The sequence below is a fragment of the Protomyctophum parallelum genome (assembly GCF_964188405.1).
Source record: "Protomyctophum parallelum genome assembly, chromosome: 9".
Taxonomy (NCBI): Eukaryota; Metazoa; Chordata; class Actinopteri; order Myctophiformes; family Myctophidae; genus Protomyctophum; species Protomyctophum parallelum.
Window position 1 is genome coordinate 45,109,403 of NC_139706.1, and position 17,986 is coordinate 45,127,388.

Sequence of the window (17,986 nt, forward strand, 5' to 3'; positions counted from 1 at the left end):
TCAACCACACATTGTAATTGCAATATATACAATTACAAGTATACAAAAAGTAAAAGTTATGAATTATTGGTTTTTGAGCGGTGCGCACCGCTCCAATGCCTGACTTTGTGTGTCCCGACTCCCTATGTCTGTCCATTTAGGGTATGAAAACAGCTGCAACATCGCTGGGTGACTGCCGAATGGCACTTTTGAGCGGCCCATTCACACTGACCAATATAACCAACAATACAATAACAAAAGTATAGTTGCACCGCCAACTCAGCGTATGAGTAGCACGGCTTGGGTGCGGCAAGTCATGAAGGAAGTACTGGGAGCTGCTGGTAGGTGTTGCGCTCCACCTCAGCAATCCATCTCCCGGGGGTCTAGCGCATTGTAACGGGGACAGAATCCCATGCGTTACCAGGTACCGACAATATGCCACTTCTTCTGCACCGCTCAGTTCACGCAGGTTTGATTTTTGAGTGGTGCAACCACTCCAAGGAACAGCAATGTCCGTCCTAACCTACGTATGTGACTATGTTTTGAGTACCAGTAGGGGCAAAAGTGGCGCTGTTGTGCCAGAAACAGAGAGAGAGAGATAGTGTTGCACTGTTGCCTGCTAATTACAGAGAGGGGAGTTGCAGGGGGAGAGGGGAGTTGCACCACTCGGTTCACACGTTTGTGATTTTTTTAATTTACTACCGGTATATCAGTACTGTGTCTGCACTCTGCACTCATTTCCCAATACAGAGGCCTATTATATAATGTTTAACCCATCCCCCCCCCCCCCCCCCCCCCCCCCAAAACACATTTTCTAAATGTGTCATGCACTGTGAGCTTGTAGATCTGCATGATAATGCAGGTGCACCTTATTTCTTTTACCAGCCCATCGTTGTGCTTTGACCAAACGACTGAGATAGTGTGTAGTGTGTAGTGTCAGGGTGGCTGAAAAACATAGGTGCACTGCCCACTTCTTTGGATGTTGTTTGGTTCTTCTGAGAGAGGTTTTGGGGGTCTAGTATTCTAGCTCCATCACGTATTGTAGTGATGTCTGGTCTGGTGTTATTTAACAGGTATTCTGGACTTTTAACGCTAGAATGTACTTTAGTATTCTATTATTTTTGGTTAATCTTTCCTTGACCCAGTGACTCCTTGCCTTGCTGTTGGGATGCCAAACTGCATCTTCAGATGACCTAGTGTGACTGAATGACCAAGGCCTGACTGTTCACTATAATGTTAGTTTGTTTTGAACTTCTGATTAATATTTTTCCTATGCTTGTCAAGCCTGAGTTGTTTTAACTGAGCCTGTTTTTAAAAATGATTTTTGTAGGGCAGTGTGTCAAACGGTTGGTTGTTATTACTTCACTTGACTGTGGTCTCGCAGATAATATTTTCACAGACTGCCACTCCCTGACTGTCCCAATCTCCTTTTCATGTCATGCTTTTCTGCTTTGGCAACTTGGCAAAAACATGGCTAGTTTTAGTTTACTGTGATCATTAAGATGACACTGACTGGCACAAACCAACCAACACATTAATGATTCATAACATTAACCCATTCTGAACGGGCACCCATTTTGGTGTCGGCATCATGTTATGCTTTAGCTATTTAAAAATAGCAGATCTACAAGCTCATATCGCGCCACCGAGTGGCGCGCTACGAGCTTGTAGGTCTGCTATTTTTTGAAAAATCGAAGAACGACTGACATTTTTTAGAATCTGATCTCAGGTCAGAATGGGTTCATCAGGACCAGTGTGTGTCCGGCGGAAACCTCGTATGAATCTGATCTCAGGTCAGAATGGGTTAAATAAGAGGATCCAAGGCACTGGACCCTGACGAAGGCTGAATGAGGAAACGTGTTCTTTGCCATGCCTTAACTCTGAAATAAAAAAGGCTTTTTTCCACCTCACTGGAACAGAGTGCCTTGGATCCTCTTCTTTAATGTTATGATTTAACCTCGCCAGTTCAACAAACAAAGGACCACGGCAGCGCTCCCTTCCTCTATTCAACATTAATGATTCACTTGACAGGTTTATTTATAATGTTTTCAGTCTTTACCTGGTGGTATGATCCTGTTTAGCAATTTTGGAGAATAGAAGTTCTTCCAGCAGCACCCTTAGATTTTAGATAATTAAAAGAGAACGATCTCAGTCAGACATGAATGAAAATAAACTGTATTATGTTTTCTAACATTGCGCCCAAAATACAGGTGCCAAGTTAAACCCGAATACAAGAAGTATGTTCTCACCACATGCTGCACAGTAAAATTTGAGTGTTTAAATTTCTTAAGGTCGTTTATCCAATTGTACTGTAACTCGTGGGAGTACAGAAAACTGTAACCTGGCTACATTAGTACTCTCAGAGTTAAATTAGCACTCAGAAGTTTTACAGTGTAGCTGCTATAGAGGCATTTGTACTGTCATTAGTTGTACAGTGTAGCTGCTATAGAGGCATTTTGTACTGTCATTAGTTTTAGCGGTACTCACTCTTTTTTTAACCCATTCTGACCGGGCACCTATTTTGGTGTCAGCATCATGTTATGCTTTAGCTATTGAAAAATAGCAGATCTACAAGCTCATATCGCGCCACCGAGTGGCGCGATACGAGCTTGTAGGTCTGCTATTTTTTGAAAAATCGAAGAACAACTGACATTTTTACAATCTGATCTCAGGTCAGAATGGGTTCATCAGACCAGTGTGTGTCCGGCGGAAACCTCGTATGAATCTGATCTCAGGTCAGAATGGGTTAAAGGCCAACATGCTTCGACCAGCAACTGGTCTTCATCTAATCAGGGCAAGTATGAGCCCTGATGCAGACCATTCCAAACATGGATTTGTCAGTTGGAGTGAACATGGATGAAATGACGTATATAAAACACGATTATGCGATCACATAACTCATTGCATAATCAGCCACATTGTTTTGTTTGTTTTTTTAAGTGCATATATTCACTGCAATAATCATCACACATTTCCGTGCAAAATATGCAGGGCTCGCTTGATTTCACAATCCCCGCATTTTTGCGCATACAGTTTCTAAAGTCATCACCTCACCCATTCGTTCACGTTCATCAGACACAGAAGCAAAACAAACCGTGGTGGTGCGGTGAAAACTGTGTGTGTGTGTGTGTGTGTGTGTGTGTGTACACGTGCGCTGTGTCTGCTGGCTGCATCAGCTCTGCGCAGAGTGCAACACACCCTCCTCCCTTGCTCAATAATGTAGCGGTAGCTCCGCCAAAATTCACTTTCATAATGACAACTTAAAGTTTATTCTACCTGATCCATTGCAATCCTTAAACTGAGTTTGAATTTAAATGTTGCCACATTCAAAAACATATCCAGCAAACCAGATCCATCAGACAAAGGTTGTAATATTCCATGGAAGCAGATGGGAACAACACACTTGTAAGGCTGTATAAAGCATAACATTTTAAATCCCTTTTAGAGAGAGTAAAACCGGAGTTGCATTAGCACTTTTCTAAGCAATGACATGAGGTATCCTTTTTGCCTTGAAGCGTGGTAACTGAAGGCAGCCAGAGATTTGATCAAGGTTTTCTTTTTTGCCTTTAAAAATGAAAATGAAAGGCAGACAAACTTATGCATGGCTCTGCTCACTCAAGGACCCCTAAATTAATGTTTTGACTGTGGAAATATATTTTGTGTGTGAGCTTGTATAGCCAAGTCAAGTAGACTTTTATGATATTTATACATTTTGCTGGAGACCTCCTGGAACCCCCTCAAGGACTGCTGGGGATCCCCAGACCCCACTTTGAGAACCAATACCATAGCAGGGGTTGACACTAAGGTCTCAGAGGCCTGCTGGGCAAGTACAGGTCATGTTCTTGGCTGCCCTCTTCTTGTTGTTCTTGTACTCTAAATATATCATACATGTTGCATTACTGTTCATTTTAACTATTTTTTTGAGTGGTGCTAGCCACTCCTTTGCAGAGCTATATGTGTATGTAGCTGCAACACCTAAAGTGGCCAGGCACGCACGCACGCATAGTGTTGCACAGGCCTTGGGAGAGTCAGGGAGAGAGAGAGATAGAAAGCAGCAGAGTAAGACAGAGTTACGACATTGAGGGGGCAGAAAACTGAGTGCTCGTGCGCTGTTCATGCAGCCTGGACACAGTGGACACACTGGACATTGACAAGAGTTTGAAATTAATTGGTTTTCAATGAGGGTGGTGCAAATATCACCAATGTTAGGCATGTGTGCAACATGATGACTGTTACAGTAACAACTAAAGTCTCTAATGTTTATGTTGTACTATTACTAGGGTTGTCCCGATCAGGTGATCACATGCTTTTCAAAAGATCGGAATCGGGGAGAAAAGATTGGATTTTTAATTGTCTAATGTAAATCTCAAAGAAAGATGTATAAGCAATGAGATTTTGTACTAAAAACTGTTGTGTTTATGCTAGTTGTTTTCCTTCTGGTCCCAGTCAGAGAACATCAAACAAAGACGGAGGCATGAAAGACACCTATTCTCATGGGTTTCCAACAGGTGGTCCGTGGACCACTGGTGGTCCGTGGAGGTATTGCATGTGGTCCCTGACCATGCATTTAGTAATGTAGGATTTGTTTTAAATCTTCTTTCCACTAGTTGAGTAGTCATTTACTGACAAGTTGGAGTTCAAGAAATTCAACAGAAAATGGGAGTTAGAATCTCAAGAAGGGGGAAGTGCACCAGATTGTCTGGTTGAACTTGAGACATTATTATTATTATTAGGACATTTTAGTAGTAGTCAACGGTTGAGAAACAGTGGGATGTATACACATGGGATGCATAGCAAGTGTTAACTTACAAAAGCACTAATCTTAGCCCATATCCCCACCCACCACAATAGTGGTCCCCAGGTTGATTCTAAGTCAGGGTGGTGGTCCCTCCTTCACAATCAGTTGAAAACCCCTGTCTATTTAACCAATACATCATTATTTTGCTATGATTTCATGCTTTCAAGAAAGAAAAAACACTGACAGTCATTCTAATAAAAGTATAGTCACAATAATTGAAAGGCAACACAACGTATCGTGTTGTGTTTTAGCGAACGGTTGTATCCCCACTCAAAATGCACATGGGGCAGCCCGGTAGCAACATTCTCTTGCCTGACCATTATTCTTTACGTTGGTGTCAAACCCTGCCATAGGTTTTAGGAAATCACAATGTTTTTTTTAATCAAAACGTATATTTAAGTTCCTGCATATTTAGCATTTTTTCCACAACAGCAAAAGTATTTTTGCCCGCATTTTTCTGGAGGGTCTAGTCTGTATAACTGGCAACCAACCAGTGCAGTGGGACTTGAGTAATATGTGCTCTCCATCTGGTCTTAGTGTGTGTGCTGTGGTGTTGTGTTTTACCGTTACGCTACGCTATATACAGTACAGTACGTAGTATACCGTGCCTAAATGTTTGAAAACACATATTTTATCTAACCATTTCAAATGTACAGCCTATACTGTACGTGCGAATGTCACGCAGGGAATAATTATAGTATACTGTCTGAAAAACCTAGGCTACAGCACTGGTGTGATGTAGGGTTCTGAACAGGTTGTACAGTTCTTGTAACCACCAGCAAAACTTTCGATTAGACCAGGAAGGTAGTTGCTAGCCTAGTAATTAAGCCATTAAACCCACTCTGGCAATATTGCTTAAATGAATAATGGTAATAAGATCTTGTGGCATTTCAGATGCTGTGTGTGTGTGTGTGTGTGTGTGTGTGTGTGTGCGCGCGCACATAATGACACAGAGGTTTTTGACCTGGCCCATGCGTGGTGTTGGTTGAGTGATTGTAATGCGGGGCTGTAATTTACAGACGGTTGCAAACTGTGTTTGCTACTGGCCAATATTGTAAATATATTATAAGCCTCATATCCACTGTTGATAGTATGTACATACAGTATCGTCCCTGTCAGATGGAAATCTCATATGTCTAACACTTAACATTTTCAGGGTTCAAATTAGAAAATAGCAGGTTGTAGGGTTGGATCAGACTTTGAAGTTATGGGGTGCCATACCTTTGGTTGCTTTGTAGGCCAACATCAGTGTTTTGTACTGTGTGGGCACAGTACCAAGCAAAACCTCAGCTCACTTCCAAAGAAGTCTGTTGTGTGTTTATACAGTATGTTCTAAAATTAGAATTGGGGTAATGACCTGATTATAAATTGGTTTCATTAATCATGTCACTGTCCGTCTGAGAAAGCTATTATCTCATAGAAAAAGATCACTTCCATCTTCAGGATTTGAAAAGCAGGTTTATATAATATATAAACCTGCTTTTCAAATCCTGACATATTATATCAGGCTTTTCATATGACTTTGAAAGGGAAGAACATAACAAAAGACATCTTGCAACAGACGTCACCTGACTCTGTTTGTCCCGTGTGTGTGTGTGTGTGTGTGTGTGTGTGCTTTAAGGCTATTGTGCGTGCAGTGTGTGTGTGCTTTAAGGCTATTGTGCTTGGTAGCCAGAGCACAGCCTTTTTCCCCCAAACACCTTCCTTCCTTCCTTGGGACCAGCTGTTAGACTCCACCCTCAACTCTAGCCCCTCCCATTTAACCATGACACAGTTACCCTTGATGGTGGGTTCACAAGGACATGTTGGCTGTCGGCTGTTGTCGTCCCCCTACAAGAGAAAACAGTTGTCCCACCCACCCACCCCCACATGCTAGGCTCTGTCGTGGGTGTTCACCCAACCCCCACATACTATGCTAGGCTCTGTCATGAGTGTCCGAATGTCTGGCAGGCTGTCTGTCAGTAATCAAACTTGACATTTCCCAGTCGCCTTGACCCTTGACTGTTACTACTTTGAGAAAGATTTTTGCAACGGGAGAAATGCAAATTAATATGAACAGATCTTTGGTTAATAATGTGAGTAAATGAATGATATATCTCAGAGTGTGCTGTGCATAGTTTTTCTATCTCAGTCCTCCACAATGTGGTTACTCACAACATGTTGATGTGAGCTCTTTTGTTCAGTAGCTAGGTTTTTGTCATTGTGCTGAATTCATTCATAGAAGATTAATATTAATCACCATTAAACCTTTGACACTTGGCAGTTAAGCATATCCTTGCACTGTGGAATGACAAACATTTCCTAAAATGACTCGTGGTTCAGATGAACTTGATTGTAGTTGTTGGAATAGTATGATGGACAAGATTGTAGTTGTTGGAATAGTATGTTGGACAAGAGATTGTAGTTGTTGGAATAGTATGTTGGACAAGAGATTGTAGTTGTTGGAATAGTATGATGGACAAGTTGCTATTACAGTAGTCATGCTCCATCAGAGCCACTATTATTGAATTCAGTCGTTTGGGTGTGTGATGGCTGGAAGTTTCCTAAAGAAAGTTTCAGGTACAGTTAGTATTTCTGTGTCAACAATGAGGTAGACCTGTGTTCATTTGGGTAGTACTTAGTAGACAGTTTATTATTAATTTGTTATCATGGCTTTTCCAGTTTCTGTCTCAAAATCTGAACAGGCCCTTTTCTTTTCTGTGTGATGTAGTTATTTTATGTTTGATCTGAAGAGGGCGCTGCATACCACCATAGCTGTGCTCTGTTGGTTTCGCTCCTCCCATTTATCAATATTTCAGTGTATCAGGTAAGGTCATCTGTCATCTGCTTCTCTGTGTGTATATTTAACCTAGCTGCCTGCCTGCCTGCCTGGCAGCACTGTGGTGGATGATAATGGTGGCCAAAGAGAATTTCTCAACCATTGTTTCATACTTGCAGATACAAGGATGAGGTGGCCTGAATAGGATCTTGTTTGAGCGTGATCACGCTGGTTGATCAGATGATTTCTGCCTTCCCTTCCCTGTGTCTGTTCGGATGTCAAGTTCCACTGACTGACTGCATGTTTGTTTGTTTATTTGGACCTCAGGCCACAGTGCCGGCACAGTCATGGTGAATGGCGGCGGACACCACGAGCACACAGAGGAGGCGGAGTCCAAGCAAGACGGATGTGGCGAGACAGAGGATGAGTCTAATGAGCAGGAAGTGATTGTGATCCAGGACACCGGGTTCACTGTCAAGATCCAAGCCCCTGGCGCAGAACCCTTTGACTTACAGGTACAGTGTGTGTGTGTGTGTGTGTGTGTGTGTGTGTGTGTGTGTGTTACCTTGACGTTGTGGTTGTAAAAGTTCACAATAGCTCAATAGAAAGGACCATACAGGTCTGTACATGTCAATTGTCTATTGACCAGTGAAGACCACATATTATTGTACATACTACATAGCTTTCTTTTCATTTGCTTGTGTGATTTGGTCCTTGCTCACTCAATGCCATTCATGTTGTAAAATAGTGGTAAACAAGAATGACACACATGAGTATCATTAACATCCTGAGTGGCACGGACGGAGTTCTCCGTTTAATCAATTAGTAACGCCCACGCTCAGGACAGAGATTGATAAAATGGACAGATTATTGATATAAAAAAAAAACGATCGCATCGTTCCACAGATTGGGAGTGTCTGTTGCGCAACAATCTATGTTATATTCCGATAGGGACATCATCGAAAATGTTCCCCCCCATTTTAGCCGACGAGACCGAAAATCTTAAAACGTGAATAACTCTTGATCTAAATCATTCCGTCCAATTCTACTAAGCAAAGATTATGTTTTAGACGGCCCATCGCGGTCCCGTCGCTAGTCTCGTTAGAATGAATCATACCTCCCGTTGTTGTCAATCGTCCTCCAGAGTGTTTTGGCTACATCAAGCTTCTTCAGCTACATCCGGGATAGCACCTGGTCCCTCGCTAAATGTGCTCCGCTGCTATGAATCGCTGGGCGACCTGATTGAATGGATTAAATAACCCCGGGCGTCGGGGTGTTAATTGCCAGGTGAAACAAGCGCTTTCTCCGTTGTGCATCTGTCTCGACATGAGCCCAACATGAGCTGTTAAGCAGGATTTTATGCCTGGAAGGTGCCGATGGTGCTCCCTGCCGTTGACTTAACGTCTTTTTGGTTTTTATCGTTTCAGATATCCACCCTCTAGCAGCGTCCCTGTCGCTAGGTAATGCTCTGCTCTGCTGTGGTCCGTCAATGAAACGATTCCCCCCCCCCGTCAACCGCCGTTGTAACCGCGATCATTTTCTCTAAATTGAGGCTCAGATTGAGGTGTTTGAATGAACATGGTGTTAGTGGCTCATTACTAAATCGTCGCTACCTCGCGGTTACAATATTAACGCTTCTGATGACTTTCAGTATAAAAAGACGATAGCTTTAGACGATTTTGCTTCCGGTTCATTTTGGGGTGAATTTTGGGGCCTTCAAAATATAAAGTCCCGCTGTATCAGGAGGCAGTTAGTGAGACATACGGAAAAGTAGCCCCCTTTTGGCTAAATTGTCGAGTCACTGCACACGTTGGCCATTTCTGGTCGATTAGTACACACTGTAGCATTAGCATCCTCCTACAGATCATGTGTCCCATCAGGTGTCTCCTCAGGAGATGGTTCAGGAGATCCACCAGGTGTTGATGGACCGCGAGGACACCTGCCACCGCACATGCTTCTCCTTGCAGCTGGACGGCAACGTGCTGGACAACTTCGCTGAGCTCAAGTCCATAGAAGGGCTGCAGGAGGGATCCCTGCTCAAGGTTGTTGAAGGTACCAAATACCAATCCTTTTCTTTTTGTCTGGTTGGTCATTTTGCAGCTGTAAAGCCTACAGCAGGGGGTGGGCAACTGGCGGCCCGGGGGCCACATGCGGCCCCCACCTTCACTTAATGTGGCCCTCAGGTTAATGTCAGAACTGATAATATTGGTTTCAGCTGTCACTATTCCACAACATGCAAACATGACCCGCTTTTATTATTAGTAGCTTAAATTAGTAGCTCATTGCTTCAACACAAGTATAATTAAAGTCATTTGAAATTACATAAAAATGTAAATTTTCAGGATTCCAATTCAAAAATAGCAAAAATTCAAGATTTCAATTTGAATATAGCAAAAATAGCCGATCTACAAGCTCAAAACGTGTCGCAGCGCGACGCGTTTTGAGCTTGTGGATCGGCTATTTTTGCTACGACAGTAATATATGGCCCTAGGGAGTGAGTGTGGAAGTATTGTGGCCCTCTCCATCGTCAAAGTTGCCCAGCCCTGGCCTACAGCATACAGTACTTCCTTTTGTTTTTGCAGCTTCGGCATTTCAATAAGAACAACACAACGTCATTGCGTTTGCGGGGCAAATGAACAAACGCAGTGTAACAACAATGTATTTGTACAGTCTCCTTTCACTGACATTCAGAGCCACAAAGTGCGTCACAAAAATAAAAGTGGAATGTCAATAATAAAATAAAGACGAAATTTAACCAATCATTTCCTCATTTTAATTTTTTTCCAATTATTTTGTACCCCCTTTTTCTCCCCAATTTAGTCTTTGTATCCTACTGACTCACTTGCCGATGAGCCCCCACCAGGACAACATACTGTAGAGCCTTCGTCCTAATCCTCTCACCCAAATACTCGCTGCTGACAGGACATGCAAAAACATAGTGAAACTGACTTACATCTGAGGTTAAGGAATTACGTGGCCGATTAAGACTGAGGTTAGGGTTAGATTAAGCCATTACGGTAGGTAATAGTCGGACAACCCAACCAACGCCACATCGGACAATGGCTGGCAACAACGTCAGTATGTGGAAATATCTATATTGGCTGCATTGAATGGTGTTGATAACGGCCGATTACGGACATTAAATACAGAGGGAACATCCGAAACCGATCGACAGGTGCCGCCTGTACGATTACATGCAGTAACAATTAGCTTCTCCCCCTCCCGAACACGAGCTAATTGTGTTGGCGTAGACGCCCGACAAAGCCCGATGCACCACAGTGGATTTCAAAGGGACTGGCAGCGCTCATTTAACCAATCATACCAGTAAGAAGGAAATCAATACAGGTTATGACACAACACAAAAGCTGTAGTTCCTTGTCAAAGATCGTTTCAGCAGTTCTTGCACCTCCAAGATCTTTTTATTAGCCGAACATCACCAAAGAGACTAAGTAGAAAAAGTGCTCCTCGAAGCACAGGTCAGGTTATTGTGGCCTCCTGCTGGTGCTATAATTAGCCAATGTGAAAACGGTGCCATGTCTTCTTACGCCTTTGATGGCAATTGGACATTCAAATTCATGATTTGAGGCATTTTGTTCCAAAAATATGTTTAGCAAAAACTCACCTGTTGGTGGCCAGTGCTACAACAGGCCAATGTGAAAAGGGTGGGATTTATTCCTCAGTCTAGTAGAAAAATGTGTTTTACTAAAGTCGGCCTCCTGGTGGTGCTATAAAAGGCAGATGTGAAAAATGCAGGTCAAAGGTTTTTCCTTCGGCCTCTAGGGAGTGTCCATGCAAAGTTTCACGAAGATCGGTGCAGTTATAGGTAAAAATGTGAAAGAGAGAGAGAGAGAGAGAGATAGAGATAGGGGGAGAGACCACTGTATCTTTTGCGAGAAATTATGAAATCTTGCTATAAGGCTTGGCCAAAGGCGAAAAATAGTTCTCAGTCGTCAGGACTGATTTCAGTCATTTGTAATTTTGGATTCCATGCATGTTGCGCAGGTTTAAGTCCTCGGTCACAACGTGATGAAATGTGACCTCAGAACCTGCAGTCTGTATCAAATGGCCGCTCATTGAAAGTGTTTTCTCAGCCAGAGGTCTGCGCGTGGCGATGAGTGAATAACGGGGTGTTTGTTTTGTCCCTCTTCAGAGCCCTACACGGTGCGCGAGGCCCGTATCCACGTGCGTCACATCAGAGACCTGCTGAAGAGCTTGGACCCCTCGGATGCCTATAATGGAGTGGACTGCAACTCTCTGTCTTTCCTCAGCCTCTTCACCGATGGAGACCTTGGAGGTCTGTGCATCCTAATAAACTCATGTGGCTCATGCCAAAAATACAGAGTTATGCTCAAGCCATTAGATGCATGCATTTATTTCATATAATATGCATTGTGTGTATGTGCATTCGTGGAACCCGACGGCTAAATTGGTTAAATTGTAATTTTTAAGTAAGTTGATTTAGTGTCTGGCAGGACTAAGTGTACGACTTTGACTAGGCGTGGCGTCAACTACAGCTGGACATTTCACTATAGCCATTTGTTGTTCACCATGGCCTGCTGTTTAATCTCAATGAACGGACAAATTAATTAATGTAAATCGGGTGCTTGGTGAAATTGTCCTGCCACAAAAAAAGGAAAACAATTAGCTGATTGGTTGTGAGAGTGGCTGGACATTAGGTTCAGGTTCAGGTTCAGGTTTATTTGTCATTTGTATAGATACAATGACATTTATTTTGCTCAGAGCATTCTCAGTCTTACATACACAGGACATAAACAAACATCTATAGTGCAAGAAAAGACAAAAACAGGAAAAGAAAAGTGCAAGTGAAGTGAAGTGCAATACAGTTCAAGGTCAGCTGTTCAGCAGCCTGACTGCCTGGGGGTAAAAACTGTTACTGAGACGGGTGGTATACGAGATTTGATGCTCTGATTTTTTTTTTTTTTTGGAGGGGAGTAGTTTGAACAGGGTATTAGCGGGTGGCTGGTGTCTTCCATGATGTTATGGGCTTTTTTCATACAGCGAGTGGTGTAGATGTTATGGAGTCCCGTCTTTTAAGACATGGTGTGGAGGGACGCGCGGTCACGAGGGGCTTTCGGGTTTGATTGCAGAGTAAAACTCCCATCCAGTTAGGTCGGCCACAGATCGGTCGCAAGGACCTCCGAATCTAACTTCTGTCATAATATCATAGTCTCATGTCACATGTCTCTTCTCCCTTGGTTTCCCGTCTCTCTCTATTCTCTCATATATAAATAAAGCATTCCAAAGAAATTACATTAAAAAACATCCATTCATTATTATGTCCACTATCCAATCACACTCGAGGCTTGTATGTGAACCCGAGGGAATCGCGTCAGGGGAGGAAGAGACGCCGTGAGACAAAAGACAATGCCCACACATTAGTGGGTCGTGTTGTTTATTTGCGTCTACGTTATGGATTAAAGTGCTCAGTCACCACAACTCATTTCAGACTATCTAGTTCCATGGAAGTTAGCATGTCTTGTCTTCTATGGAAGCATGTTGCTCAGAGAAAATAGCTGATCTACAAGATCAACAACGCACGCTTGTTTTTGGTTAATATTTTAAGATGGGCTGTTACTTGCAGATAGTGGCAAGCGAAAGAAGAAGGGCAGTGAGCTGGAGCAGATTGACTGCACACCCCCAGAGCACATCCTTCCTGGCAGCAAAGAGCGCCCCCTGGTGCCTCTCCAGCCACAGAACAAAGAATGGAAGGTAAACGGGGAGGTTGGGGTTAGTTAACCCATTCTGACCTGAGATCAGATTATAAAAATGTCTATTACATCCTGACAGTTATATTATTAACCCATTCTGACCTGAGATCAGATTCTAAAAGTGTCTTCGATTTTTCAAAAATAGCAGACCTACAAGCTCGTATCGCGCGCTATGAGCTTGTAGATCTGCTATTTTTCAATAGCTAAAGCATAACATGATGCCAACACCAAAATGGGTGCCCGGTCAGAATGGGTTAAAGGGACACTTCACCCTTTTTGCAAAAAAATATATGTTAATGACGTTTAGAAGCTTTAGAACACTTTCCTGGGGGTCTTTATGTGTGTAATCTGTGGTTTTAGATATTTTAGATTGTAGCAGTGAGCCCAGTGTCTCTGATGTCATGGACACTGGTCTCACTACCTTCCTGGACTACATGTTGTCTCAGTAAGACAGCTCTCCCCCCTATCCACAAGGAGGAGCAGTGCACCAAAGAATGGTGGGAATTGTAGTCCAGGAAGGTAGTGAGACCAGTGTCCATGACATCAGAGACACTGTGCTCACTGCTACAATCTAGAATATCTAAAACCACAGATTACACACATAAAGACCCCCAGGAAAGTGTTCTAAAGCTTCTAAACGCCATTAACATATATTTTTTTGCAAAAAGGGTGAAGTGTCCCTTTAAGGTGAAAGAAATGTGAAGCTTTTGCTTAACCACATGAACCTCTGCCATCCCTATTCTGGTCGTGTCATTTCCGGGTTAAGAAAGTTGGTATACTGAGTATACTTTTTTTCGGCTATATTCAGCTATTAAGGTAGATTTTCGTCTTACACAAACATTAACCCATTCTGACCTGAGATCAGATTCATACGAGGTTTCCACTGGACACACACTGGTCTGATGAACCCATTCTGACCTGAGATCAGATTCTAAAAATTTCAGTCGTTCTTCGATTTTTCAAAAAATAGCAGACCTACAAGCTCGTATCGCGCCACTCGGTGGCGCGATATGAGCTTGTAGATCTGCTATTTTTCAATAGCTAAAGCCTAACATGATGCCAACACCAAAATGGGTGCCCGGTCAGAATGGGTTAATTTCCCATTGACAATGAATGGAGAATGTACATCATATGTGGACGAACAAATCAACATGATGATAAGAGCGCCCCTCTCTTCTAAAAAAGATATATATATATCTATATATATTTATATATATATATATATATATATGCAGGTCAGGCTTACAGGTTGATGTACTGTGAGATAAGAACAAAATTAATCTAATTGAGCATGACTCAAACGTGACTTCTAACATCCTAGTGACTAGAATGCCTGGCCAAAATAAAATAAATTGGGAAAAGTGGAAATTTTTTAATTTATTCTGGTCCACAAATCGCATTGCATAATAGGACATTTAGGCCATACACATTTTTCCAGTCATGATATTTAATCTAGCATTCATGTAAGCAGCTTTACTGTCCCACCAGCCTATGCAGTGCCTGAAGGTCCTGACCATGAGTGGCTGGAACCCACCTCCAGGGAACAGGAAGATGCACGGAGACCTCATGTATCTGTACATGGTGACGGTGGAGGAACGGCACATCAGCCTCACGGCCTCCACGCGGGGATTCTACCTCAACCAGTCAGTCACAACCTCCATGTTACTCCACGTTATTATTATTATGCCAGTTAATTTCCATGTTCCCCTTTGAGACTGTTGCGGCTGTTTTGTAGGCTGTTTCAAAAGCCGCGAGGAGCTAAACATGAGAGAATATGAAATGCTGTGTGACGCGCATGCAAATAATTCAGGTCCACTCCAGTCCATGTGCGCCGCCGTTTGACCATTTATTCTTCCACAACACGTTTAAAGGTACAACAGTTCCCAGCAATGATGTTGCCTAAACGTGGATGTTAAATTGCATTTATGTGGGGGCGCCCGCTGGACAAGGGGTCAAGGCGCATGCCACATATAGGCTTTGGCCTGACAGCGTGTCCCGTGTTCGAGTCCCGTTCATGACGACCTTTGCTGCATGTCTCTCCCCTTCTCTCTCTCCCTCTTTCCTGGCTATCTTCACTTGACACTATCAATAAAGGCAGAAAAGCCAAAAAAATGCATTTATGTGGTCAACAGAAAAAGTCTCTCCCACTCTCACCCCCTCTCTGTCCAACTACCCATATTATTGTGCTCAGTTAGATGCCAAATTAGTGTGGCAGCGCCCCCGTTCTGGTGATCACTCCCACCACCCAATACCAGTGCAGCACCCAATCAATCAATTCAGTGTGCATTTAATTTGTCAACAACAATAATATTAGACTAGGCATAAATCACATTATGGCTCCTACAGAGACCATTAACAACTTTTAACTTTAGTAAAAAGAATGAAATACTATGCAGATCTGACACCGGCATATGCCGAAGTTTGAGTGAATGTGAAACAGGAGATGGGCTGCTAACCTATGATGGCTCTGGTACCGTGGGTTCTCAAGGTTACTATGGTTCACTTTGAATGTGAATTAGTTTGCATTATAGTTCACAGTACGACTCTGTTCCTTGTGCAGTCGAGTCGATAGTTTGTTGCTAAGAAACCTACCTCCACTGGCGGCCATGACCTCTAGTGCTAATTATTATGCTTCTCTCAGCTTGCTCTTGTCCTTGCACTTGCTATTTGCAGCTCCTTATTTCCATGTAAGTTGACCTGAGATAATTTTGTAATGAGCTCAAAGCTATAAAAAGGCATTATGTGACAAGGCACAAAGTGGATGGGCAACGGCCCGGGTAACAAAGTTATACAAACACAATGATAAAAATGTAATCATGTGGATCTCAAAATCCACGTGGAAACGGCATGGCTCCAATGTTCTCGGTGGTCTCGGACTTTGTTTGGCCAGCTTATCAGTCGTTTATGACTTCTTTATGACGCATGTCTCTTAATTTGGACATTTTGGAAAGGTTTCTTCTCCAGTCCTGTTGACGTCCATTGTAAAATAAAAGTGTAAAACCTTTTTAGCTGCTAGACTCCAGTAGAGCTAACCTGTGATAATGCTTTTATAATGGTTTGTGTTTTTTCCAGGTCGACTACCTACACCTTCAACCCCAAGCCAGCCAACCCCAGTTTCCTGAGCCATTCTCTGGTGGAGCTTCTCAGCCAGATCAGTCCAGCATTCAAGAAAAACTTCACTGCCCTACAGAAGAAAAGGCAAGAACATTTAGAGTAGATTTAGGTGTGTTAATGGGCATTGCCAATACTGCTGACCACTGTCTATGCTAGCACACGCATGGCTCTGGGCACACCTAAATCTAGACATAAAAAAGAGACATGCCATCTCCAGTTTACTTCCCCTATCTGCGTGAAGTAGGTGTCCGCCTGTTTAGGAGACGCCAGCATGTTGAAGTATATTAACCCATTCTGACCTGAGATCAGATTCATACGAGGTTTCCACTGGACACACGCTGGTCTGACGAACCCATTCTGACCTGAGATCAGATTCTAAAAATGTCAGTCGTTCTTCGATTTTTTTCAAAAATAGCAGACCTACAAGCTCGTATCGCGCCACTCGGTGGCGCGATATGAGCTTGTAGATCTGCTATTTTTCAATAGCTAAAGCATAACATGATGCCAACACCAAAATGGGTGCCCGGTCAGAATGGGTTAATTCCAGTGGAAGAGTGAACTTGAACATTTAACTAAATATTGGACCCGATTGCCACAAGCCACAAAATCTTCCCCATCTAAAATGTCTTTATCAGAGAGACTTTCTCTGTCAGAGCAACATACTCTCAGGGATCTAGCACCAGTAAACAGACGTTCACAAGATCAGACAGTGCCCATTTTAGGAGACCCATTTGTGTACCATTTCGCCTCTAGTCTCTCCAATTGGGATGGTGTAGCATTAATAATGAATATCTCTAACCTAAATGTAATGCACCCAATATTTATTTGATTAGCAGCAGCTGCGTTGCTTACTAGTCTGCCATGTTTTGTAGTTTGCAACTTGAAAACAAGACAAATTCATCCTTTTAAAAGTGTTGTTTTTAGAAAGGAGTGGTATGCACTAAACGCAAAGTAAGCACCATTCAGATGATCCATATCTTCTTGCTTTCTAGAGTCCAGAGGCACCCGTTTGAAAGGATAGCCACACCCTTCCAGGTGTACAGCTGGACGGCACCACAGGTGGACCACGCCATGGACTGTGTCCGAGCCGAGGACGCCTACACCTCACGCCTGGGCTACGAAGAGCACATACCTGGACAGGTAGGCACACAACATGCTCTATGAAGAGCACATACCTGGACAGGTAGGCACACAACATGCTCTATGAAGAGCACATACCTGGACAGGTAGGCACACAACATGCTCTATGAAGAGCACATACCTGGACAGGTAGGCACACAACATGCTCTATGAAGAGCACATACCTGGACAGGTAGGCACACAACATGCTCTATGAAGAGCACATACCTGGACAGGTAGGCACACAACATGCTCTATGAAGAGCACATACCTGGACAGGTAGGCACACAACATGCTCTATGAAGAGCACATACCTGGACAGGTAAGCACACAACATGTTCTATGAAGAGTAGTTAACCACTTAAACCCTAGCATCCCTTGTCTGTTTTTGTTTTGTTATGTGTCATCTTTTTTATTTCATTTTGTTAATTTCTTGTATTTTTCTTTCGTTTGGTCTTGTGGTATAATGTTGAATCCTTATCCTTATTC

The 17,986-nt window shown here is 43.0% G+C and overlaps 2 protein-coding genes across 4 annotated transcripts in view; both read left to right on the plus strand.

Moving 5' to 3' along the window:
* Nucleotides 1-17,986, plus strand: part of LOC310864877 (lissencephaly-1 homolog A-like) — a 296,805-nt gene that overhangs the window by 196,971 nt on the left and 81,848 nt on the right. The gene's annotated exons all lie outside the window — the stretch shown is intronic.
* Nucleotides 1-17,986, plus strand: part of cluha (clustered mitochondria (cluA/CLU1) homolog a) — a 42,871-nt gene that overhangs the window by 5,789 nt on the left and 19,096 nt on the right. For 2 of the 3 annotated variants that reach the window (XM_083773563.1, XM_083773565.1), the window contains exons 2-8: nucleotides 7,863-8,050; nucleotides 9,416-9,587; nucleotides 11,686-11,829; nucleotides 13,120-13,265; nucleotides 14,753-14,907; nucleotides 16,337-16,462; nucleotides 17,371-17,518. In XM_083773563.1, the coding sequence (XP_083629689.1) occupies nucleotides 7,863-8,050; nucleotides 9,416-9,587; nucleotides 11,686-11,829; nucleotides 13,120-13,265; nucleotides 14,753-14,907; nucleotides 16,337-16,462; nucleotides 17,371-17,518 (1,079 nt within the window). The remainder of the gene's footprint in view (nucleotides 1-7,862; nucleotides 8,051-9,415; nucleotides 9,588-11,685; nucleotides 11,830-13,119; nucleotides 13,266-14,752; nucleotides 14,908-16,336; nucleotides 16,463-17,370; nucleotides 17,519-17,986) is intronic. The other variant, XM_083773564.1, reaches the window with a different exon arrangement.